This window comes from Leptodactylus fuscus, chromosome 2, assembly GCF_031893055.1.
Source record: "Leptodactylus fuscus isolate aLepFus1 chromosome 2, aLepFus1.hap2, whole genome shotgun sequence".
In the NCBI taxonomy this organism is placed as follows: domain Eukaryota; kingdom Metazoa; phylum Chordata; class Amphibia; order Anura; family Leptodactylidae; genus Leptodactylus; species Leptodactylus fuscus.
Window position 1 is genome coordinate 236,518,246 of NC_134266.1, and position 24,936 is coordinate 236,543,181.

The following is a 24,936-nucleotide window of genomic DNA, read 5'->3' on the forward strand; positions in this document are numbered from 1 at the left end:
CAACCCCATCATAATTACCTATCTTCCTTCCAGACTTCCTCCAGCAAAATGGTTCTTCCCTCTTTTCCGACTGCCCAGGCGCTGTTCTGTGCTCTGCAGCCGGCAATCCACCACTATTGAGCAGGCGTTGGAGACTACTACTACCACGTCTGCGCAGTAGGGGCAGATTGTCAGCTGCAAAGCACAGAAAAGTGCCCGGACTATTACACACGCCAGCAGTCAGAAAAGAGAGAGGAGACATCCCACAGAAGGAAGTCAGGTAAGTATGATGGTGTGGAAGGTGGGGGGGAGGAGTAGTGGTGTTCTGGTTCCAGAAACGAAATGTCACCAGTAACCAGAAAATGTCCCTGAGGCGGCCCCAGGGATATGGCTAAATATACATTTTTGATAAATTATGTTATTTAGAAAGTATGTGGGGGGGAGGGTGATTACATTAGTGTAGGAATTAGCTTTTATCCCGGACAACCCCTTTTACTGTGTGAAAATTATCAAAGTATCCAAAGTTGTTAAACTGTAGAAAAGGGATCAGCAACATCCAGGACCTTTGCTGGGGTTGGCACCTCAGGCATATTTACCTGGCACAGGGATCTTTGATGTTTTATGTTTAATTAGATTTTATTAAAATTTTTCAAATATAACATAAAAGGGCCGAAAACAAAATGAACAAACCGATGGCGTAATGGCACACAGGCCTCGTTTGGAAACAAGAGGACGAGGGTAAGTCCCCATCCAACGTTATGAAACATAGTATGGCAACAGAGGGATGGAAAGGCCAGAAGTGCAGCACCACGAAAACAACAATAAGGAAATGGGCGAGGGGGGGGCCGCACGCGATCAAACAAACAAGGGGAACACACAATAGGAAACGCAGTCAGGAAGACTGGTACTGGAAAGGGGGGGGGGGCAACAGAGGGAGGGAAGAACGACCAGCAACCTCCTCCAGGGGAGGGCGAAAAGAGGATGGATAGTACTGTATCAGGAGAAAAAAGAAGAGAAATCAGTGGACTCCTGAAACACCACCCAAGGCTGCCAGAGACTGTCAAATTTAGAGGGATCAGGGAAATCCTCCAACACCAGGGCGACCATTTTCATTATTAGGAAAAGCTCCGAAGGTCCGACTCCCAGGGGCCCGTCCCGGAGAAGAATGCTGTAAAGAACCAAGAGTGTGTGTGGGGAAGAGTCAGTGTGGGAGGGCATGGACTCCAGGTCAGTCATAGTCGATTTTTAACTAAGCATATACTGTATTTGCATATCCTCCTTTATCCTCCCAGCCATTTTTGGATTATGTATTTATTAATATGCTAATTAGCCACAACGGAGCTCCCAAAGTCTCTGAGATGTTTCCTGAGCACTGCTTGTGTGATCTGTGCAAGGAAGAGGGGGGAGGTGAGAGTAGGGAAGGCTGATGATGATGATGACGCCTCAGCCTTCCCTGCTCTCACCTGCTCCTTGTTTACACCTATCACATAAGAATGCTCAGGAAACATCACAGAGACTTCCGGGTGCGCCCAGGAGGCTAATTAGCATATCAGTAAAAGTGGGCTAATTACAAAACGGTTGGGAGGATTAATGAATAAAAGGTATGTGTGAAATTGCCTTTGTAAAGGATATGCAAATATATACTTTGTTAAAAATCACTAGAGCCAATGATAGAATCCCTTTAAATAAAAAAAAGTGAAAGTGACACGGTTTCCCATTTTTTGTTTAGATTTTCCCAGAAATTAAAAATAAACACATGTAAAAATAAGAACATAAAAATAAATAAATGTCACCAAAAAAAGACGAAGAAATTAGTTGAAAAACCCAAATGCTAAAAATGTTATAGCCCGCAAAACCGCACATCATGTGTATTGTCCTGAACCAGATATTGTCCGGTACATAAGCGGTTAAGGTCACACTATTAGGACACTACACTCCAGGCAGCACACCATTCTCCGGTGATACAGGAGGCCGCGCCGCTGAGGTCACATAACTATCTGACAGCGGACAAGTGTCTTGTCACACGCGGCTCCCGAGCCCGGGCCCTCCCCCTCAGCCAGCACATGGCGGCGCCTCACTGGAGCTCCTCTCCCCGCCTGTGCTAGAAGTTCATGTGACCCCGCCCCTTCTCTCCTCCCCCTTCCGGCTGTTGCCCTGCGGTAAAATGGCGGCTGCCGGCATGACCTGCAAGGGACGCTACTCTGCCGCACGTGTTATCATGGCGCCAGGTGCTGACCCCTGACCGGAGGAAGTAGTTGCTAACCGCGCATGATCAGTAGCAGTGTATGGGAGGAGACGTCGGAGGAAGAGGTCGGGCTCTAGCGCCGCATCTCGGGGAGGGTGTGGGGGCTTGGCCTGTGTGACAAGCAGTGCGGGCCCCGCCGCTGTCACTCACTCGTCCTTCCTTCCTCCCTCTCCACACTAATCCTTGTCTCTCCTGTCCCGTGTCCCCCCGGCCCCCTCCCCCCGAGTGTCTGCGCCCCGGGCCCCGTTCCGTGCCCTGATAGGATGCTCTTGTTCGTAGAGGTAAGAGCCGGGGAATGAGGGTGGGGAGAGAGTGATCGGGCACTGGAGGCCGCCATGTGACTGAGGCCGGGCTGACACAGCAATCCTCCCGGGGCCTCGCCGCAGGTTGTGAGCGCACATTGGAGGGGGTGAAGCGGCGGAGTCGTCGTGTGGTCGGGGCAGGGAGGGGGGCGCAGCCTTTACAGCTGGGCTCGTGGCCCGGGCTGGCGGGGGGCATGATGGGGGAGGGGAATGGCTGAAAGACACCGCAGTGACCTTTTGTCGGAGCTGCCGCTGTGGGCACAGTCAAGGTGACATGGAGGCGAGCACAGGCCCGGGTGGCCACACAGCTGTGCAGGGCTGCCATATGGAAGGTGCCCGGGGCCTGCTCCATGTGTAGTGGGCATGAGGGGCTGACCATGCTGGGCTATCACAGGCTGACTTCTGACTACTCCAGCCTTATACATGAGTATGCTGAGAGTAGTCAGATCCTGGCCTAACCCCCTGATGGCGGTGACGTAACCGTACACATGACGACAGCCATCATGTCCAGGCCATGCTGGGGAGGACGAGCGGTCGGTGTGCTGTGATGGGCCCCTCCATGTGCCTGGGCCGTGTTATGTCACAGGTCGCTCCTGTGTGAATAGGTCATTGTGTAATTACAGCCACCTATATACATAGGAGCCGCTGCTATGTGTGCCCTGCTAACCCTTCATCTCCTGAGTAATAGAGCCGCAGGCTCTTGCATTAGAGTTACAGATGATGCGGTGTGGCTTGCTGCTTGGCTAGCAGAGGGTAGCATGTGGCTTGGTGGAAAGATGATGTCGTGTGCCGTTAGGATGGTAACTTGTATTCTATAACTAAGCAAACTGAGAACCCCCAGGTCAGACACTACTATGTACTCCTGAGAAGTCCCCCCCCCCCCCCCCCCCCCAGGTCAGACACTACTACCGTATGTACTCCTGAGAAGTCCCCCCCCCCCTCCAGGTCAGACACTACTATGTACTCCTGAGAAGTCCCCCCCCCCCCCCTCCAGGTCAGACACTACTACCGTATGTACTCCTGAGAAGTCCCCCCCCTCCCCCCCAGGTCAGACACTACTACCGTATGTACTCCTGAGAAGTCCCCCCCCCTCCAGGTCAGACACTACTACCGTATGTACTCCTGAGAAGTGTCCCCCCCCCCCCAGGTCAGACACTACTACCGTATGTACTCCTGAGAAGTCCCCCCCCCCCTCCAGGTCAGACACTACTACCGTATGTACTCCTGAGAAGTCCCCCCCCCCTCCAGGTCAGACACTACTACCGTATGTACTCCTGAGAAGTCCCCCCCCCCCCAGGTCAGACACTACTACCGTATGTACTACTGAGAAGTGTCCCCCCTCCAGGTCAGACACTACTATGTACTCCTGAGAAGTCCCCCCCCCCCCCCCAGGTCAGACACTACTACCGTATGTACTACTGAGAAGTGTCCCCCCTCCAGGTCAGACACTACTATGTACTCCTGAGAAGTCCCGTCCCCCCCCAGGTCAGACACTACTACCGTATGTACTCCTGAGAAGTCCCCCCCCCCTCCAGGTCAGACACTACTATGTACTCCTGAGAAGTCCCCCCCCCCCCTCCAGGTCAGACACTACTACCGTATGTACTCCTGAGAAGTCCCCCCCCTCCCCCCCAGGTCAGACACTACTACCGTATGTACTCCTGAGAAGTCCCCCCCCTCCCCCCCAGGTCAGACACTACTACCGTATGTACTCCTGAGAAGTCCCCCCCCCCCTCCAGGTCAGACACTACTACCGTATGTACTCCTGAGAAGTCCCCCCCCCCCCTCCAGGTCAGACACTACTACCGTATGTACTCCTGAGAAGTCCCCCCCCCCTCCAGGTCAGACACTACTACCGTATGTACTCCTGAGAAGTGTCCCCCCCCCCCAGGTCAGACACTACTACCGTATGTACTCCTGAGAAGTTCCCCCCCCCCCCCCCAGGTCAGACACTACTACCGTATGTACTACTGAGAAGTGTCCCCCCTCCAGGTCAGACACTACTATGTACTCCTGAGAAGTCCCCCCCCCCCAGGTCAGACACTACTACCGTATGTACTACTGAGAAGTGTCCCCCCTCCAGGTCAGACACTACTATGTACTCCTGAGAAGTCCCCCCCCCCCCCAGGTCAGACACTACTACCGTATGTACTCCTGAGAAGTCCCCCCCCCCTCCAGGTCAGACACTACTACCGTATGTACTCCTGAGAAGTGTCCCCCCCCCCCAGGTCAGACACTACTACCGTATGTACTCCTGAGAAGTTCCCCCCCCCCCCCCAGGTCAGACACTACTACCGTATGTACTACTGAGAAGTGTCCCCCCTCCAGGTCAGACACTACTATGTACTCCTGAGAAGTCCCCCCCCCCCAGGTCAGACACTACTACCGTATGTACTACTGAGAAGTGTCCCCCCTCCAGGTCAGACACTACTATGTACTCCTGAGAAGTCCCCCCCCCCCCCAGGTCAGACACTACTACCGTATGTACTACTGAGAAGTGTCCCCCCTCCAGGTCAGACACTACTATGTACTCCTGAGAAGTTCCCCCCCCCCCCAGGTCAGACACTACTACCGTATGTACTACTGAGAAGTGTCCCCCCTCCAGGTCAGACACTACTATGTACTCCTGAGAAGTCGTCCCCCCCTCCAGGTCAGACACTACTATGTACTCCTGAGAAGTCCCCCCCCCCAGGTCAGACACTACTACCGTATGTACTACTGAGAAGTGTCCCCCCTCCAGGTCAGACACTACTATGTACTCCTGAGAAGTACCCCATCCCCCCCCCCCACCCCCGTCAGACACTACTATAAGTTATGACACTTCCTGCTGCCTCTGCTGTAAGCCAAGGACGTTTCTGTTGGCCTCTTATCTTCCATTTTGTTTGGAAAGCCTTTCTAGCTGACTTGCAGCACTTCTCTATCTTGGTCCTAGTTCAGACTGGTTATCGTTTACTTTAGTCAGTGCCTTTACAGAAGGGAAAGTTAACTCTTAAGTAGCCATGCTTGGGCATACAGGTCTCTTAGTATACATCTGTTTAGGTAGATCTGTGGCAGGGAAAGCTGGGTGTCAACCAATAAGGTGAACGTCGCTGTTATAAACCTAGGGAACGATGCAACGTAGGTCAATAATGGCAGCCATATTTGTTGTGGTTTTCCTAGAACTAAAAATTGGATGCACAAAGTTTGTAATAACTTGTGTGGGGAGGGCATGTCAAGGACTTTAAAGGGGTTTTCCTACTAACAGCATATATACCCTATATACGGGGTATGGTATAAGTGTCTAATCTATGGTCTAACTGCCGGGACACTCAGCAATCATTAGAATCGGGGTCTGAGTCCCCTGTGTGAATGGAGAGATAGCGTGCGTATGTGACCATCACTTCTATGGGCCTGAGGGAGATGGAGAACTGAGACCTGACTTGCATAGAAGTGATCCCAAATGTACCCCAACTCTATTCCCACCAGCTAATCCTATGATTGCAGAGGTTGTAATATCTTATAGTTTCTGGAATGGTGGTACAGATGTTCATAGACCTTGGCTTGTTGGCTACAGACAGTGATTTTCAGGTATATTATAGATAAATATAGATATAATTTATATACCACTTTAACTCCCTAACACATGATTTGAGATGCGATTTTGGGTTTTATTATTGGTTAATGTATACTTATATGTATACTGGTAGAATTTATAGCCTATCCTTGGGTTGTGCTATAATTATACTATTGGTGGCACCTCACTGCTTTTTTGTCTATAACCCCCATCCGCAATTGTTCTAAAAATTTCCTACTGGCACAAGATGCTAAAAGGCAAACTTTCGTGTGGCCAATTGCCGGCCTATCAGTAGGAATGAGTTTCTGTTTGCCTAAAGTACACTTATGCGGGTGCAAATTAAAGGGCCGCTGTTTTTGAGAACTTTCCTAATGCGTCAATTGTTTTTAATTTGTTTTTTTGAGATTCTTTCCTCTGTTGTTCTTGAAAATTTCTGAATAAATTTACAACTGGTTCTTGGCATCCTACTCTTGTATCCCTGACCAGATTGACAATGGCAGAACTGATCGGTCCACGTCAGATTGTATAGGGGTATACCCCCACAAGCAGTAATAGGAAATATACTTCAGAATGTTTCCTATATAGAATATGGGGACAGACAATGGTCAGATGTGGCTCGAGGATAATAACCCCCTTTTAGTTACCATTTATGGAGCATTTATATAACCTGTGCTAATATGCATGTGTGAACAGCGCTCTGCCCTGTAATACATCAGACAAGGATCATCGTCCGTAATGCTCGTATCCTCTGAATTATCTATGCGTTTGTGGGCCGCTGTACATTGGACCAAGTGGTTGTCAAGGTTAATATGACACAACCTCCCTTTCTAAACAATGTGTACTGTGATCTCTTGGCTAGCGACCAAATGTTAGCATTGCTAGCCAAATAGCTGCGAGCGTCAGGGCCTGCTTGTCCCGCTGCTGAGCAGAAAGTAAGAAGTGGAGTGACAGCCACATGATGAGCATATCCTGCCGTCTCCTGACTCTGCAGCTGTATATACCTAAGGCCATGGAATCCCATTTATCAGTGCACTTTACTGGTTTAGTCAAGGTCATGGCTGCAGCCTGTAGATCCGGCCGCAGGCTCCGCTATCTTATAGGCCAATGGTGTTTGAACTCTTTTATTGTATAGCAGGAATAGTTATGGATTTGCCAAGTCGGAGCTGGGGTTCCCATGTGTTAAGTAGCAATACTTAAATTAACCCAAAAAAGCAGTGTGTAAACCTACCTTAGTCCTACTTGGCTTGTTTTCCGGTTGAATGGGCTTAGTGAAATCTGGGCTGTAAAGTTGGTAGCCAAACTACTGACTCCTCTAAATTTCTACAGTCCGACTCTGGCTCCTTATTATTTATTATGCTTTCTTATATAGCGCCATCATATTCCGCAGCACTTTACTGACATTGACAGTCACTGTCCCATATAGGGCTCACAATCTACATTCCCTATCAGTATGTCTTTGGTGTGTGGGAGGAAACCGGAGTACCTGGAGGAAACCCACCCAAACACGGGAAGAACATACAAACTCCTTGCAGATGTTTTCCCTGGCAGGATTTGAACCCAGGACTCCAGCACTGCAAGGCTGCCGTGCTAACCACTGAGCTGCCTTCCATTTGTTAGCTGTGGTCACTCACAAGTAGTAGAGTCCCTCTTACACAAGGTTCAGGATTTCCTCCATCGTGACCTAATTCATTAAAAAGCCAGTGACTGAAATCCCTTATAAAGTAAATGGGGAAACAAACTACATATCTAATTAATACAATATTAATAATTGTATCATATCATCGAAATTCATTTTATAACTTTTTTTTTTATATATAGCTGGTAGTCAGTGTCATGACCATTACAGTCCTAGATCTCTGCTTAATTGGGCAGTTTTGCCGATTAGGTCACGAGGAAAGCTGGATGGCAACAACTTTTAAATAGAATAAACTCATTAAAATGTTCTACTGAAGTGACTGCTCCATTTTAATTTTAATGGCGTTAGGGAGGATCTGTCGGTGTCTGGCGAGGTATAAAGGGAAGGTCCAAAGGATTAAAGGGAATATCTAACTGTTTCAACACAGAGCTAAACTTTCGAACAACTTTCGATTTCCTGGCAGTAGGTTTGGCATTTAGTATTGTGATCTACTTTTATCACGGATTTTGGTTCCTTTTGATGAAATCCACTTTTGCCCTGTCTGTATTCTTTGCTTTGTTTTGCGCACTGGCCTGTGGCACGGAAACTGAATCTGGGTGTCACTTTAAGCAGTTGTCTCAGGCAGTAAAAAACATAGAACAGTGATTTTGGTGTCGTCTGAAAGATGAGATTTTTAGCGATCTATGACGACAATATTGCTGTTTTTTCTATATTTCATGGTATCAGTTAAGAACATTCTGGATAGGCTTATTTTTATATGGTCTCAGCATTGATGCGCTACTTGTAAAGATGTCCCCGCTGTGGCCTGTGTTTTTGTATTATCCAATATTTTCCATCCCAATAAAACTTTAAGGGCTAGTTCACACGGGGATTCTACGTGTGCACATTCCGTTGCGGCTTTCCGCTCCGGATTAGGCCAAAATGAATGGGCCTAATTCCGAGGGTGCTGTCGCGAGGCGGACGCCGGGGCTGAATCAACCGCGGAATCTGCCCGAAGAAAGGGCAGCTCGCTTCTTTTTTCCAGGAACAAACTGCTAGCAGAAAAAAAGAGCACTAGTGGTCTACATAGATCTCTATTGTGAGGGGTCGGATTCCGCGCCAAAATCTGCCCCTCTTGCCCTGTATGAACTAGCCCTAAAGGAGTTATCTGTTTAAAGGTCTCCATATGGTATAAAATGGTCACTCTTGCCTGTTGTTCCCAAGTAATTTCCTGGCTCCTTTCAAGACACCACTAGTGATGTCAGCCAGTAGTGACCTTCTTCATTTGCTATAGGCAGTGTTTGGCTGATCAGTCACTTCCGCTATCCTGGTTCATGAAGTTGAGATCTGCAGAGGACCAAGGAAGTTTTAAAATGGAAGTAGAAGAGGATCAATGAGGAACGTGACTTATTTTACAACCTTTGTGAAGCAGAAGTGCAGCTAGTCAAAGAACACAACCAATTGGAAGGTTGTAACTTCTGAGGACTGTGGAAAGTTGGATGCATTTTGCTTTAGTCAACCAACTTAAGCTGTGGTGGCACAGACTGTCCGTGGGCAGGTGTGGTGTCTGTTTTTGGCAAAAGGCCTCTAGGTTTTTCTAGCTCCTTTTGCATAGTTGGTGATAAATGTGGATGCGGCCAGTCCTTGTGGTTTGTAGTCCTTTTAATCTGGACCTTTATGGTCAGGAAATCTCAATAATCCATTGTGTAACATAGTCCCAAAGTGGATTAATAGGAATTTACCTGTATAGTGTTTGACAAGCTTCCTGTAAAGTCTGTCATGCATGAATTCATTTTCTATCACCGCCATTTTTACGCGTGTGTATATGTAAAGGACTGTGTATTTCAGGAGTATATGCTTATTAATGTATTCATCGCTATAGGTATCTAATATGGCAGCCCAACACATGTAAATGGGTAACTCTCCATAGAACAGACCATGTTACACGGCCTGAGTGTATATTTTAGTAGCTGCCAAGATTTCCTGGACATACAGTACTGTACATGAGTAGAGAATACTGTCTTGGCTAATGGGTTCATGTTACTGGCTCCTTTACTTCGCCCAACCTGTTTGTCCACATCCACTCACTTGTTGGCTGGTATTGAAGTCTCCATGTTTGTCTTGTAGCTTTTGTGTGTCTGTCACTTAACATACAAAGAACAGCCATTTTAGTGTTTGGGCCAATGTTTGAGTGTGTATCCTACTAATGTACATGGAAACCATGACACAACTGCCATGGCCGACTCTTCTGTTTATGGTGCCAGCTGCACCGTGAGTCTCTGCGGGTCCTCTGTCCAGAGAACTTGGAAGTGGACGACAGAACTAAACCAATGCCGTGTCCTCTCCTGGGATCTGTATGGATTTCCAAAGTCCAACCCCCATTGGTCACAAGTGGTGACCTATCCAAGCATTGTGCTATAACTTTACCAAGGGGCAACTTTCCCTTTAATCCTGCCACATAGTGTAGTTAATCTTTGTGGTTGGGCTTCCTCTTAGAGGTCTATGGATTGTGAATTTACTGGTTTAGTCCCCCATGTCGTTAACTCTTTCTCTGCTAGTGATATTTCATGACCTTCTACAGGCTGCGCTATAATAAGCTTGTATTCTCAGCTTTCACATGAGATCAGATGCAATATTTGGGGAGCGGCTTTAGAAGTTTTACTTCCTGGTACTGTATATGTGCAGGGGGTGGGGTATACATGAAGGCGCTTATGAAATAATTGGCAGTTTTACAATGTGCCAGGCGTCTTATAGAAAATGAATGGGTACCATGGGATAATTATGCCTTTAAAGAGGTCCTTTCACCACCTCCATCAATTCTAGCTCTGTGTATAGGCACTACTCCAGTGATTATTGCGCAATTTAATTTTTTTTCTTTATCCTTCAACGGTGTTGAACAACAGGTGCAGGTAGTTTTGCTGCCTGATGTTCTATTTCAGCTCTTTGGTGTGAGAAGGGCATGGTGGGGGCTAGAGTAAAAATTCCAACTGTGCCAGTCAGTGGAGCAGCGCCTAATAAATTATGCAAGAGCTGAACTTGTTGGAGGTGCTGAAAGGTTTTCTTTGGGCAGGTTCACACAGGGTTCTGCATGAACACATTCCGTCGCGGCCTTCCGCTCCGGATTAGGTCCAAAGGAATGGGCCTAGTCTGAAGGGAGGTGAATCAGCCTCAAAATCTGCCTGAAGAGAGGGCAGCTGGCTTCTTTTTTCCTGTGCGGAAACGCAGCTTTCCTTTTTTTTTTTTTTTTTTTTTTTTTTTTTTTTTTTTGTTGTTGCAGTTTTTTGAGCCAAAGCCATTAGTGGATTCAGCACAAGGTAGCAATAAAAGCGCTTTCTATATATTTCCCTTTCCATTTGTAGCCAGTCTTTTCTTCAGATCAAAAAACCGCAACAAAATCTGCAGCGTGGGGCCAGTTAGAGGAACTGTCATTTCAAATTATTTTTGTAAATGGACAATTCAAGAAACTTTGTTATAGGAGCATTTTCTTCTGAGAAGATTTATTACAAATTTTCTTATATCCACTTGATTTTTTTTTTTCTTTTCTTTGAAAGCCACAAACCACAAGGACAGACACGCTACAGAATTACCACCAGTGTTTCCCTGCAGGCCACTGAAAAACCACCCCAAAATCAGGTTTCCGGTGCAATTCAGTTGCCGGAATCACTGAAAGCCCCCTTAATTGAATGGATATCCTACATTTTCATCTGCATAGACAGTCATCCAGAACTGAGGACTAGCTGATACAAATTTAGTGGGCAGCTTATTTACAGTCAAAGGGGAGCTAAGCAGCAGTGGTACAGAATGGCCACTACCCAGTGTACTGGGGCTGAGCAGCAGTAGTACAGATTGGTCACTACCCAGTGTCCTGAGCATCATGGTGCAGAATGGCCACGACCGAATTTACTGGGGTCTGAGCAGCAGTGGTGCAGAATCGCACTACCCAGTGTAATGGGGGCTGAGCAGCAGTGGTGCAGAATGGCCACTACCCAGTGTACTGAAGGCTTAGCAGCAGTGGTGCATAATGGCCACTGCAAAGTGTACAGTGCTGTCTGCTGCTAGGTCCATATATTGTGCTCAAAAATAATCTGTATGGTGAGGGGTTTGATCTGATTTCAAGACCTATGCTAAGGAGGTGTAGCTACAAGGCCCCAAATACACCCCCACCCCCCAATATGCACATGGAATCATTCATCTCTATGGCTCATGCACAGAACCATGGTTTTCCCAGATCGGTGTTGGGGCTGTGAGCCAGGGCCACCAAACTCCGGCCAGGTCTCCTATTCCTGTCTATTCTGCAGTTTTGTAATAAAATCTTTATATTTGTCTGAATGTAAGGATTTTTTGTTTTTTAGGTGGCGTCTAAAGGTGCAGGTTTGAATCCTAATGCAAAAGTATGGCAAGAAATCCCGCAAGGAAACACTGAAGTTTCTGAAACGGTCAATGGCACAGAGGAGTCTTGGGATGAGGCAGTGGCCACAACAGAACCACACGCAGAAGGTTGGTCTAGTTGTACTGATGAAATAAATGTGTTTTAGATAGTGTCACCATCACCGGGCTCCTCTAAGTATGTCCGCTAAGGAAATACTTTGCAGATTCCTCTACAACTAAGTGTTTACCATCCACATAGTGAAAAAAATCTCTGACCTAGTGTGGAATCTACAGCAACTCGAGCTTTAACACTAACACTGTGGTGCTAGGGTTTATTTGTATAGTATTTCTGTTGTAATAGGGAAGAAACACAAAGAAGGAATTTCTCAAGACTGGAGGATGCTTACGCCAGTCTTAATTCATTCGATGGCAGGCGCACAACTCTCTACAATAACCAAGAGGCTCCAGCCCCATAGTAATTCAAGTGCCTGGTCATAGATCTACTCTAGTCAGGGTTATAGTAAATCTGGTAGAATGGAGTGACCCTGCCCTGTCCCACTTAGGTCCACTGATCGTAAAAAAAATATTTTTTTTTTTAAAAAAAGGGCAAATGGGATGCAGAGATGTGCCAGATCGAGGCTTATTTTTGGCCACTTTCCAGGAGCATCTGTATGTGGAAATGTAGGGTTAAATGAGGTACCTTTTCAGGGGGAGACTGCTTTTTTGGGGGGTTGTCATTGTGCTTTCCAAAAACAGAAAATTAGAGAGGATCTTTCACTATCTGAGGCACATGTGATGTAATACACCGCTAGAATGCAGACAGTGCGCTGAATTCAGCGCACAATCTGTTTTCCTGTTCTGTGCCCCCAGTACAGAGTTATCTGTACCGGTACCATAGCTCTTCACTGTCAGAAGGGCGTTACTGACAGTCAGTTAAGAACGCCCTTCCTCACAGCAGTGTCTATTGTGCTGTACTATGAGAGAGAGCGTTAACCCCCGCCCCTCCAGTAACAGTCTATGGACGCGTGCTATCAGGACGGGAGGTAGGCGTTCCATCCAGCTCTCTCAGTACAGGGCTATAGACACTGCTCTGAGGAAGGGTGTTCCTGACTGTCAGAACCGCCCTTCTGACAGTGAAGAGCTACGGTAGCGGCACAGAACGGGAAAACCTTTAGTGCGCTGTATTACACCGCACGTGCCCCTGGTGGTGAAAGGTCCTCTTTAAGAGTTGGAGGGCTAAAATGGCTGATGAACATGCTTAAAGAGGACCTTTCACCATATCCGGGCACAGGCAGTGTTATATACTGCCGGAAAGCTGACAGTGCGCTGAATTCAGCACACTGTCGGCTTTCCTGATCTGTGCCCGGTGTGAAGAGCTTATGGTCCCGGTACCGTAGCTCTTCTATGGTCAGAAATGCGTTTCTGACACTCAGTCAGAGACGTCCTTCTGCCTCGCGGCGCCTATCGCGCTGTGCTGTGTGAGCGGGGAGGAACGCCCCCTCCCTCCCTGATAATACTTGTCTATGGACGAGCAGTGTGAGCAGAGGGAGTACAGCGCTCCATCCCCGCTCCACAGTACAGCGCGATTGTCGCCGAGATGCAGAAGGATGTCTCTGACTGTTAGAAACGCCCTTCTGACCATAGAAGAGCTACGGTACCGGACCGTAAGCTCTTCACACCGGGCACAGATCGGGAAAGCCGACAGTGCGCTGAATTCAGCGCACTGTCAGCTTTCCGGCAGTATATAACACTGCCTGTGCCCGGATATGGTGAAAGGTCCTCTTTAAAATTGACACTTCTGCCAAACCCATCAGACTTGGGGTATGTTCACACGACATGTCGCTTCTTTTTCACGCTAGCTGGAAAAAAAAATCGCTAGCGTGGGGAAGAAAAGCGAGGGACTCCCATTAAAATGAATGGGGAGGCTATTTTGAGGCAGATTCCATGTCAAAATACGCCTGCAAAAAAAACACCCCATGAACATACCCTCAGAGGTATTTGATAGGTGTATTGTCATTAGTTTGTTATGGTCATATACTTGTAGAAATGCTGTTTTAGATTTTTATTTTGTACTGTAAGATACCTTGTTTTTTCTTTTTAATCCAGGCAATTTAGAAAGTCTGAGTGAAACTTGTAAACCCTTTGACGTAATGTATTCCCCCTCTTTGGAAGTGAATAGGAATGGCCTTCAGTTAGAGGAAGCAGCAGCAAATGGAATGGACTTACTAGTACAGGACGAACTTGGATACCAAATGTTTGAGGTTTCAGGTAAATCTATAATTGAACGTGGGTGGCTCGTATTTGTTCCTGTTTTAGTTTAATTTTTTTTCCTGCTTTAAAGTAGTGCTCGATTCTTAGGCAATGGTTATTCTTTAAAGGGAATCTCATTGGCTAGATCGTTTTTTAAATAAGTGTATCTTTACATAGCCTTTAACAAAATGTATTAGAATGTATGCTAATGTTCTGGTAACACCTCCCGCGCCTTCTCTTTACAGAGGATCCCTTCAATGCAGCAGGTGTTACCCAAATATTAGCATACAGTCTATCTATAGTGATATAAATGCTTTGTTCTCATTGAAAGTCCATCAACATGTAGCTGTGCTCAGGAAACAGGGATAACGCTTCCAGTGGTTGCTGAAGAATAATTTGCATATCAAGAAAACGGGTTAATTAAAAAAACAGCTGCAAGGATCAATGATTGATAGGTGTGCCTAGAATAGCCTATGTAAAGATATCTAGCCAATGATGCACTCCCTTTAAGGGATACATTTTAGAAGACCCCTTTATTTCTGAATTTTGTAACACTGATAGTCACTGTAACGTGAATATCCGTGCAATGTTCCATGGGTAGGGGACAAGTTGTAAATAACCCCATCTCCACTAACTCAGGGTCGCTTGCAGCCTTGTATAAATCTCTCCAGAGGTGCCATGTCTCTCAATTCCACTCTGATGGAGATATCTTACCAATGTATTCTGCCTCTTCAACAATCCCATAACAATGGATGGAGTGGCAACGTGACTGCTGCTCCATTCAGGCTAAGGTATTAAGATTCCCTCCCAATCTCTTCATCAGGGAGGCTCCATTTGGCTGGGCATCCACTGATCTACAACTTGTTCCCTTTCTTATGGATGTGGTGTAAGGTGTTAATGGCACAACCCCTTTTAATGTGTTTGCCTCTTAAGTGAGTCTGTGTTACGGCTGTGCTGAGCACCTGGGTGTTTGCCTCCTGCTGTCTTCATTGCATATGGCTTATTGCTTTGGGCAATGTCCTTTACGGTAATGTCACCATTGCATCTAGTTAAAGTTTGATACAGCCATATGCTTCTGGTCAGCCTGCTGTTGTGCTGTGATGGTCACAAAAAGCTGGTTAGAAACTAGGTTACCAATGGACTAAAAGAGAACCTTAGGCCTGGTTCACATCTGCGATCAGTATTCAGTTCGAGGAGTCCGCTTGGGGACCCCCTGAACGGAGTACTGAATGCATTGACAAGTGGTGAGCAATGAAAGCACATGGACCCCATAGACTATAATGGGTCTGTGTGTTTTCCGTAAGGTGTCTGCGTAAATCATGTGGAGAGGAAAATAATTCTTAAAGTACTTTTCTCTCCGCATGTTCCGTGTGGACACCGCGCTGAATACGCACACGGATACCATTAGTCTGTGTTCTTTCATTGCTCACCACTTGTCAATGCGTTCGGTATTCCGTTTGGGGGGTTCCCAAGCGGACTCTCCGACCAGAATAGCGAAGGCAGATGTGAACTGGGCTTCAGTTTGGAAGGTAATTGAGTTGTTTTTTTGTTTTAATACTTTGTGCCACTTGTGAGATCTGTGCTTCTTTTTTCATTGCACTGGAGAGTGTGTGGGTATTTATAATACACCGCTTGCATCCTGCTGTACATTTGAGGATTTTGGGTATGGATACACATTGAATAGACCATGTGTGACCATGACTTTAGTGCTGTTCTTTCATGATCTGTTTATTCTGGTGAGCCATAACCTTCTGTTGATTTTTCTATTTCTATAGCCTGTCTTTAATATAGACACTGGCATAGCCCTTTGGTGTTGAAACTGAATGTTAGTCTGAAGTGACATTTTAATTTCTGTCCATGAAGGTGAAAGCACTTCTACTGTTCCAGAAGCTGTTTCTGCAGAGGATCTTAAAGAATGTTTGAAGAAACAATTAGAATTTTGCTTCTCAAGGTATGCATACCTGTATCCAAAGTTTTGCTATGTTTTATCGTTTAATCAGCGAGAGACTGAACCCTGGGCCGCCTCCTAATGACCCTGAGAATGAAGGAGCCCTAGTGCTGCTTCGCCTTCACCTGGTGTTTAGGGAGCTGCTGTGCTGACCGGGAGGCAGCTCCCTGGTATAGCTGTGTGGCCTGGGCCCCTGTTCCTGTGAGGGCCTTTATTCTCAGGAATGATGGGTATATGCGGTAAGGTTTAGAGGTCTAAAGTTATATCATCACTTTATAAAATGGGGATAACCCTTTTAATATGCCATAATACATGTAAAATATTGAAAATGTTCTAATTATTTATTACCATGGCTGCAGGGAGAACCTATCTAAAGATTTGTACTTGATGTCGCAAATGGATAGTGATCAGTTTGTACCAATATGGACGATAGCGAACATGGAAGGAATAAAGAAACTTACCACTGATATGGACCTGATTGTTGAAGTTCTACGTTGTAAGTAGTAAAATCTTATTCACTGTCTGTATAAGTTTACTTTCTAAATGACCACTTCTCTCTGCTCAGGGGTTGTGGTATCTTGAGTATGGAATATTTGGATTTGTGAGTCGCCTTTTGATCTACACTGAACACCTACAAATAGCTGGTTAGGCCCTCTGTTTTTAGTTTTCAATTATTTCACTTAGAGGCCATTCACACCCGCCAGTGTCCGCCCACCAAGTCTCCATCCTATTCCCCAGAGAAACTGCATAGGGGACTGCTTCTCGGCGGTGTCCGTATGTAGCCTCTCCGCAGGGAAATGTTTTTTATTTTTTGGCCAGACGCAAGGCCTGACCTACAGGGTGCACAGGGGCATAAGTGTGAATGCCCCCTTTTTTGTGCTTTGTGAGATAAGAATTACTGGCTTCTCATAGTCTGACCAGTTATATTTGTGTTCTAGCTACTCCTGTGGTACAAGTTGATGAAAAAGGAGAGAAAGTGAGACCAAACCATAAACGATGTATAATAATTCTGCGGGAAATCCCAGAAACTACTCCTGTGGAGGTAAAGTACCTTCTTATGGACTCAAACTGTTAATATCAATGTGTCCTTCTAATGTTATATAGTACCTACTTGTACAGAAATAACCTAGCAACTTGTCATGTTGCACTCAAATATTCTTTGGGGGGTGGGGGGTTACCTCTTATCCTATCTAGTTCACCTTGGCTTTCTTCCGTGTTTAGTCTGCACCATCAAGAATATTTAATAAGTGCTCCAGTATCTTTCTTGATTTAAATCCTTCATTTGAAATGAAGCTTGTATGTAGTGTAATGTTACTAAATACTGTAGCTTGCTGACGGATTTATTGTGAAGTTATGTGCTCCCTTGCAGGGCGCTGATTCACTTCTGTGATGCACACAGTATTTCCTGTATGAGCAGGCAGTCAAACAATCAATGCTGGGTTATTGGAGTAGACTGAGTCTCTGATAGACCTTTATTGTGAGTTTGACCAACTGTTCGTACAGGAAAGTCTGTGCATTAGGTTTAGAGAGGAGGACAGTGCTCCAGAAGGGAGCACGTATGCTGACAATAAAGCAAAAGACAAAAAACATACTGGAGTACTTATTGATGTAGGTTTTTTTTTTTTAATTTGTTTCAGATTGTAAAAAGGTTAAAATTAGGAGGGGCAACACAGTGACTCAGTGGTTAGCACTGCAGCCTTGCAGCATCGGAGTCCTGGGTTCGAATCCTGCCCGGAACAACATCTGCAAGGAGTTTATGTTCTCACTGTTTTTGCGTGAATTTCCTCCCATTTTACAAAGACATACTGATAGGGGAAAAAAATGTACTTATGGGGCTCACAATCTACATTAAAAAAAAAAAAAAGTTAAAATTAAGACATTTTAGCACTTGTACTCAAAGTGCATTTAATCTTGAACTTTAGCCGTGACCTTCCCTTTTGTTAGTCTACCACATTCCCCAAATACATCCCACTACCTCCCTGTTAACCGGTTAAGGACCAGGCCCAAAAGTATGTTAAAGACCAGGCCTCTTTTTTCAAAACTGACATGTGTCACTTTAAATGGCAATAACTTTGAGACGCTTTAACTTACACAAATGAATTTGAGATTGTTTTCTTGTAACACATTATACTTCATGTTAGTGGTAAACACTAATCAATATTTTTGCATTTATTTATAAAAAAACTAGGAAATTTGATGGAAATTTGAAAAAAATTGCAATTTTCAAAATGTGAAATATCTGCTTTTCAGGCAGATAGTCATACCATCCAAATACATGAATAAATATTATCTCCCATATCTCTGCTTTATATTGGCATCATATTTTGATTGTCTTTTAATTTATTTTGGACGTCACAAGGCTTACAAGTGTAACAGCAATTTTCCAGATTTACAAGAAAATTCTCCAAACCAATTTTTTAGGGACCACTTCAGTTCTGAAAGTAATTATAAAGGCCTGTATAATAGAAACCCCCATAAATTACCCCATTTTCAAAACTGCACCCCTCAAATTATTCAAAACAGCATTTGGGATGTTTGTTAACCCTTTAAGCATTTCATAAGAATAAAAATAATATGGCAGTGAAATTTAGACATTTCATTTTTTTTCACTAATACATTCATTTAGACCCAAAATTAACACATTCACAAAGGGTTGAAGGAGAAAATGCATCTGACAGTTTATTGTGCAATTTCTCCCGTGCACAGAAATACCCCACATGTGGGTGTAAACTGATTTTTGGGCACACAGCAGTGCATGGAAGGGAAGGAGCGACACTGGGTGTGTGAACAGCAGATTTTGCTGGAATAATTTTCAGCGCCATCCCTTATTTGCAGAGACCCTAGAGTACCAAAACAATGGAAACCCCCCAAAAGTGACCCCATTTTAGAATCCACACCCCTCACAGAATTCATCAAGCGGTATAGTCAGCATTTAGACCCTACAGTTGTTTCACAGATTTTACTAACATTGGGATGTGTAAATGAAAAATTACTAAAATGTCACTTTATCTCCAAAGTTTTCATTTTCACAAGGGGATAAAGGAGTAAAAGCCCCCCACAGTTTGTTAAACAATTTCTCCTGAACACGGCAATACCCCATATGTGGCTATAATCTGCTGTATGGGAACATGGCGGGGCTCAGAATGGAAGGAGCGCTATTTGGCTTTTGGATGGCAGATTTTGCTGGAATTATTTTTAGGTGCCATGTCGCATTAGCAGAGCCCCTAGAGAACCAATACAGTGGAAACCCCCTAAAAGTGACCCCATTTGGGAAACTATACCCCCCACAGAACATATTAAAGGGTAGAGTGAGCATTTTGACCCTACAGCTGTTTCACAGATTTTATTAACATTGGGCCATGAAAATGAAAAATTACTTTTTTTCCAACAAACTGTCAATTTAGCCCCAAATTTTTAATTTTCACAAGAGGATAAAGGAGAAAAAGCTCCCTTCGTTACACAAATTCTGCTGAACACAGAAATGCCCCATATGTGGTCATAATCTGCTGTATGGGAACATGGCGGGGCTCAGAATGGAAAGAGGGCTATTTGGCTTTTGGAGGGCAGATTTTGCTGGAATATTTTTCAGGTCCCATGTCGCATTTGCAGAGCCCCTAAAGTATCAATACAGTGGAAACCCCCTATAAGTGACCCCATTTTGGAAACTACACCCCTCATAGAATTTGTCTAGGGGTAGAGTGAGTATTTTGGCCTCACAGGTGTTTCACAGATTTTATTAACATTGGGACGTGAAAATGAAAAATTACTTTTTTTCCCAATAAATCGTCCATTTAGCGCCATAGTTTTAATTTTGCAAATAGTTTAAGAATTAAAAGCCCCCCACAGTTTGTTACACAATTTCTTCTGAACACGGCAATACCCCATATGTGGCCAAAATCTGCTGTATGGGTACATGGTGGGGCTCAGAATGGAAAGAGCGCTATTTGGATTTTGGAGGGCATATATTGCTGGAATAGTTTTGAGGTGCCATGTCGCATTTGCAGAGCCCCTAAAGTATCAATACAATGGAAACCCCTCAAAAGTGACCCCATTTTAGAAACTACACCTGTCAAGGAATGTATCAAGGGGTATTATCATTTTGAGCCTAAAATGCTTCCCAAAAATTAATGTACAAAATGAAAATTGAAATTTTTAAAAATATGCCATTTCGGTGCCCAATACGTTGCACCCACTTTGTGTTGTCAGAGACCTGCACTCCTAAAACTATTAAGTGGGCCATCCCGGGGGTCAAAAAATTATATATGTGGGTGTAAACTGCTGCTTGGGCACACAGCAGGGCTCAGAAGGGAAGGAACACTGTGCGTTTTAGCTTTTGGGGTACAGATTTAGAGGGACCCTCTGGGCGCCATGATGTTTTTGCAGAGCCCTGGAGGTTCCAGTAAACTGGAATTCACCAAGAAGTGACCCCATTTTGTAGGGGCAATTTTAGGGTCTCTGCAAATGTGACGTGGTGTCCAAAAACGAAGAATCTAAATCTTCACTCCAAAAGCACATATTGCTCCTTCACATCTGCACCCTGCTGGGTACCCAAATAGCAGTGTATGCCCACATGTATGACACTGGTGTACCCCGGATAACGTACTTAATGCCATATGTGGGTAGAAATGGCTGTTTGGGTACAGCCGGGGACAGAAGGAAAGGAGCGCTATATTGGTTTTTGGAGCACACCATGCCACTTTTGCAAAGCCCCTGAATTGCCAATAAAGTGGAATCCGCAGACATGTCACCCTATTTTGGACACTACCCCACTGATGGGATTTATCAAGTGGTGTAGCGAGAATTTTTAACCCTTGAGTGTTGCATTTATTTAGTTTCCAGAAATGAAATCGCAACTGATAGAGAAGTTAAAAATGAAAATTTTACAGATTTGCCATTTCAGTGTGCAACATGTTGTGCCCGACTTATGTCAGCAGAGACACTCCAAAAACTGTTAAACGGGTATCCCAGGCACAACAGCTTTTAGAGCGTTCATCTCTGATACAAGGTGGGCACAACATATTACGCACTGAAAGGACGTATTCCTGGAAAAATGGTCATTTTCACCTCTCACAATCCACTACAGTTATAGTTATATATATAAAGTTATAGCAACACTTGGGGGTTAAAAATGCTGTCTGTACCCCTGGATAAATCCTTCAGGGGTGTAGTTTCCAAAATAAGGTAATTTATCAGGGGATTCCAAATTACTGGCGTTTCAGCTCTACAAAAGTGTCATGGCATCCAAAAACCAAACCGTCTGTGCTCCAAAAACCAAATGACCCTTCTTCCCTTCTGTGTCCGGCTGTGCCCTAGTATCAGTTTATACCCACATATGACATTATGTCCGTTATCCGGGGGTACACCAGTGTCATACATGTGTCATACATGTGTCATAAACTGCAGTTTGGACGTACAGCAGGGTGCAGAAGGGAAGGAGCGCTATGCGGCTTTTGGAGCACAGATTCAGATGTTTGGTATCTGGACGCCATGTCATGTTTGTAGAGCCTGTAAGGTACCAGAAAAGTGGATTCCATGGGGTACCAGGAGTGACCCCATTTTGAAAACTGCACCCCTCAAAGAATTTATCAGGGGGTGTAGTGAGTATTAGTATCCCGGACGTGACTGCACAGCGGATGGCGAAGAGGGAATATATAAGCTGTGCGGAGGACATTGCAAACACCAAATTCCCTACTATGTCCCCGTAGCTCCTATGATTGGGGGAGTCACTCTGGGGGTCACTTTAGGGGTCACTTCTGGTGTCTGTTCCCTCATAAGCTGTAAATCTGGGGTGTCCCCTGATATCCGCTCACACAGCTTATATATTCCCTACATGACGCACCCAGTTGTGTTCTAATAATTTGGCGATTTTTGAGGGTTTTTGTCTTCACATTGTGAGATGCTATATTTTCTTTATGTTTCTGGTGACGTGGCCATATAAGGGCTTATTCTTTGCGGGATGAGATGCATTTCGTAATGACACCATTTTTGGGTGTCTACATCTTATTGAATACATTTTATTAACCCTTTTTTGCTGGATTTTAAAAAAAAATAATCAATCCTGGCATTGAGTTTTACTTTTTTAATTTTGCGCCATGCAGCGTACAGTATAAGTAACATGTTCCCTTTATTCTGCGGGTCGGTACGGTTACGGCGATACCTCATTTATAGTATTTTTTTATGTGTTACTAGTTCTGCAGAGGAAAAACACATTTGGGGACATAAATCAATGTTTTTTGCATCGCATCTTCTAAGAGGCGTAACATTTTTATTTTTCGGTTGACAGAGTTGGTTGAGGGCTTATTTTTTGCGGGACAACCTGCGCTTTTTATTGGTACTGTTGTCGGATGCATATGACTTTTTGATCACTTTTTATAGCATATTTTGTATGGTGAGATGGCGAAAAATCATTACTTCCGGCGAGTTTTTTCCGTTTTTTTTTTTCCGGCGTTCGCCGTGTACATTAAATATTATTTCAGTTTTATTGTACAGATTGTTACGGACGCGACAATACCAAATATGCATTGTTTTTATTACTTTTGAGTTCTTTTTTTATATAATTCATTTTCCATTGAGAAAAAGGGATTTTTGGGCTTTATAACTTTATTAATTTTTTTCATACACTTCATTTTATTTTTTTTACATTTTTTTTTACTTTTTCATGTGTCCATTTAGGACACTTCAATCAGCAATACTTTGCTGATATAGAATGCCATGTGAGACACAGCATGCAGGTGTCCCACATGGCATTCCGTAGCAGGATGTCAGGCTGTGTAGACGCACAGCCTGACATCAGAAGGTCCTGGCAGGATCACCAGGTATGTGGGGGCTTCGGGCAGTCTGGGGTCACTGGCCAGACCCCAGACTACCTTTTACTGCTATCGGCACCCTCCGATCTCGCCGCGGGGGGTGCCGATCTGATTTAATTGTCGGCGGATGCCTTTCGATCGCGCCGTGATGTTTCACGGCGCGATCGAAAGGGTTAAAACTTCCAGTCGGACTCAGTTCCGACTGGACGTTATGGAGGAAGGGGTTAGGTGTTAGTAACACCTAACCCCTGTCCCCCCCGCACCCCTCCCCCCGCCAGAAAGGTACCTAAAGGCCGGACGTATTTCGGCAATAGTCCGGTCTTTAGGTACCAGCACATGAGGCCGTAAATTTACGTACGGCGGTCCTCATGTGGTTAAAGAGCACATACTGTAATAGTGATAAACCAAATGTCTGTTATGTGTATCATTTTTGTAGATTTTGTGAAAAATATGTAGAAATTTGCAAATTCGGTGCACTGAGGGTTGGGTGTTCAATACCATAGTGCGATGCATTTGCCTCTCATAATCCTTTAAAGGGATTCTATCGTTGGGAAAACTAATTTTTAACTAAGCATATACTTGCATAGCATTTAGAAAGGCTATTCCACACATACCTTTTGTTTGTGAATCCTCTCAGCTGTTTTTGAATTAGCCAGCTTTTATCTTATCTTTTATTGAATTAGCCAGCACGGAGCACTCGGGATGTTCACTGAGCACTGCGTGATGTGTGAGAGCAGGAAAGGCTGCTGCTGATAAGAAAAACAATGGTACCGCACACTCAAAGTTCGTTCAGATGTGGTGCTTAGCAGATATAGGGCCCTTCAACCCCCACATCAATTTCATGAAAATTCTGCTGCACACACTTGCACCTTTTTCATGCCAGTGTGTGCAGCAGAATTTTCTTGCAGCTGCTGCTGACTCCTCAGCCTTCCCTGCTCTCACTTCCCCCTGGTTACACACATCACACAAGTGGTGCTCAGAACTTCTGGAGTTCTCCGTGCTGGCTAATTAGCATATCAATAAAAGCAGGCTAATTCAAAAACTGCTGGGAGGATTAACATATAAAAGGTAAAAATTAGTTTCCCCAATAATAGAATTCCTTTAATATTCATATGCAGAAAAGCACAGTGACATAGCTGGGAGTGTAGCGTGAATTGTATCTAAATCTCACATCTTATACCTTTCCTTGGTGTCTTATAGGAGGTGAAAGCACTATTTGATAGTGAAAACTGTCCAAAAGTGATAAGTTGTGAGTTTGCTCACAACAATAACTGGTATGTTACATTCCAGTCTGACACTGATGCACAACAGGTGAGTTGGGGCTTTACTTTTTTTTTTTTTTTTTTTTTTGTTCATGTCGCAATACATTTAGTAGAAATGTCTAGTTAAATACATTTGTCGAAAAAATAAGCTAAAAAAAAAATAAAAAAATTTAATGTTAAAATATTCTGGCCTATTCTTTGTGTATAGTAATTTCTTGTAACTATTCTCATTCTCTCAGGCTTTTAAATATTTAAGGGAAGAAGTTAAAACATTTCAGGACAAGCCAATAATGGTAAGAATACCTCCTCCATTGTCTCTATTGTTTCATATTCTTTTACAGATCTATTCTTGTTTAGGTTACTAGTTTGTTTTTAAAGAGGATCTGAATTTTCCTTAAAAGTTGAAATATCCACATGGTTTCTAAGCCGCCGATTCTCTGGCTGTGTAATCCTTCACATGTGATGTCTATTAAGATTTTCTGCTGCTGAAGGCCTCATTGTGGCTGCAGCACATTTTGCCTTTCTGGCTGTGGGTGTGTACAAGAAGAAAGTCTGCCCCCTTTCCCATCCGTTATTATACTGCTTTCTTTACCCCTAATTCTGCCAGG

At 44.6% G+C, this 24,936-nt stretch overlaps 1 protein-coding gene across 1 annotated transcript in view; it reads left to right on the forward strand.

The window, feature by feature from the left end:
* Positions 1-2,282: 2,282 nt before the first annotated feature.
* The window catches only part of LARP4 (La ribonucleoprotein 4), a 34,949-nt gene continuing 12,295 nt past the window's right edge, over positions 2,283-24,936 (forward strand). Inside the window, exons 1-8 of the mRNA XM_075265867.1 lie at positions 2,283-2,505; positions 12,047-12,191; positions 14,169-14,330; positions 16,176-16,263; positions 16,620-16,756; positions 17,199-17,302; positions 24,267-24,377; positions 24,568-24,621. Of these exons, the coding sequence (XP_075121968.1) occupies positions 2,488-2,505; positions 12,047-12,191; positions 14,169-14,330; positions 16,176-16,263; positions 16,620-16,756; positions 17,199-17,302; positions 24,267-24,377; positions 24,568-24,621 (819 nt within the window). The 5' untranslated portion in view covers positions 2,283-2,487. The remainder of the gene's footprint in view (positions 2,506-12,046; positions 12,192-14,168; positions 14,331-16,175; positions 16,264-16,619; positions 16,757-17,198; positions 17,303-24,266; positions 24,378-24,567; positions 24,622-24,936) is intronic.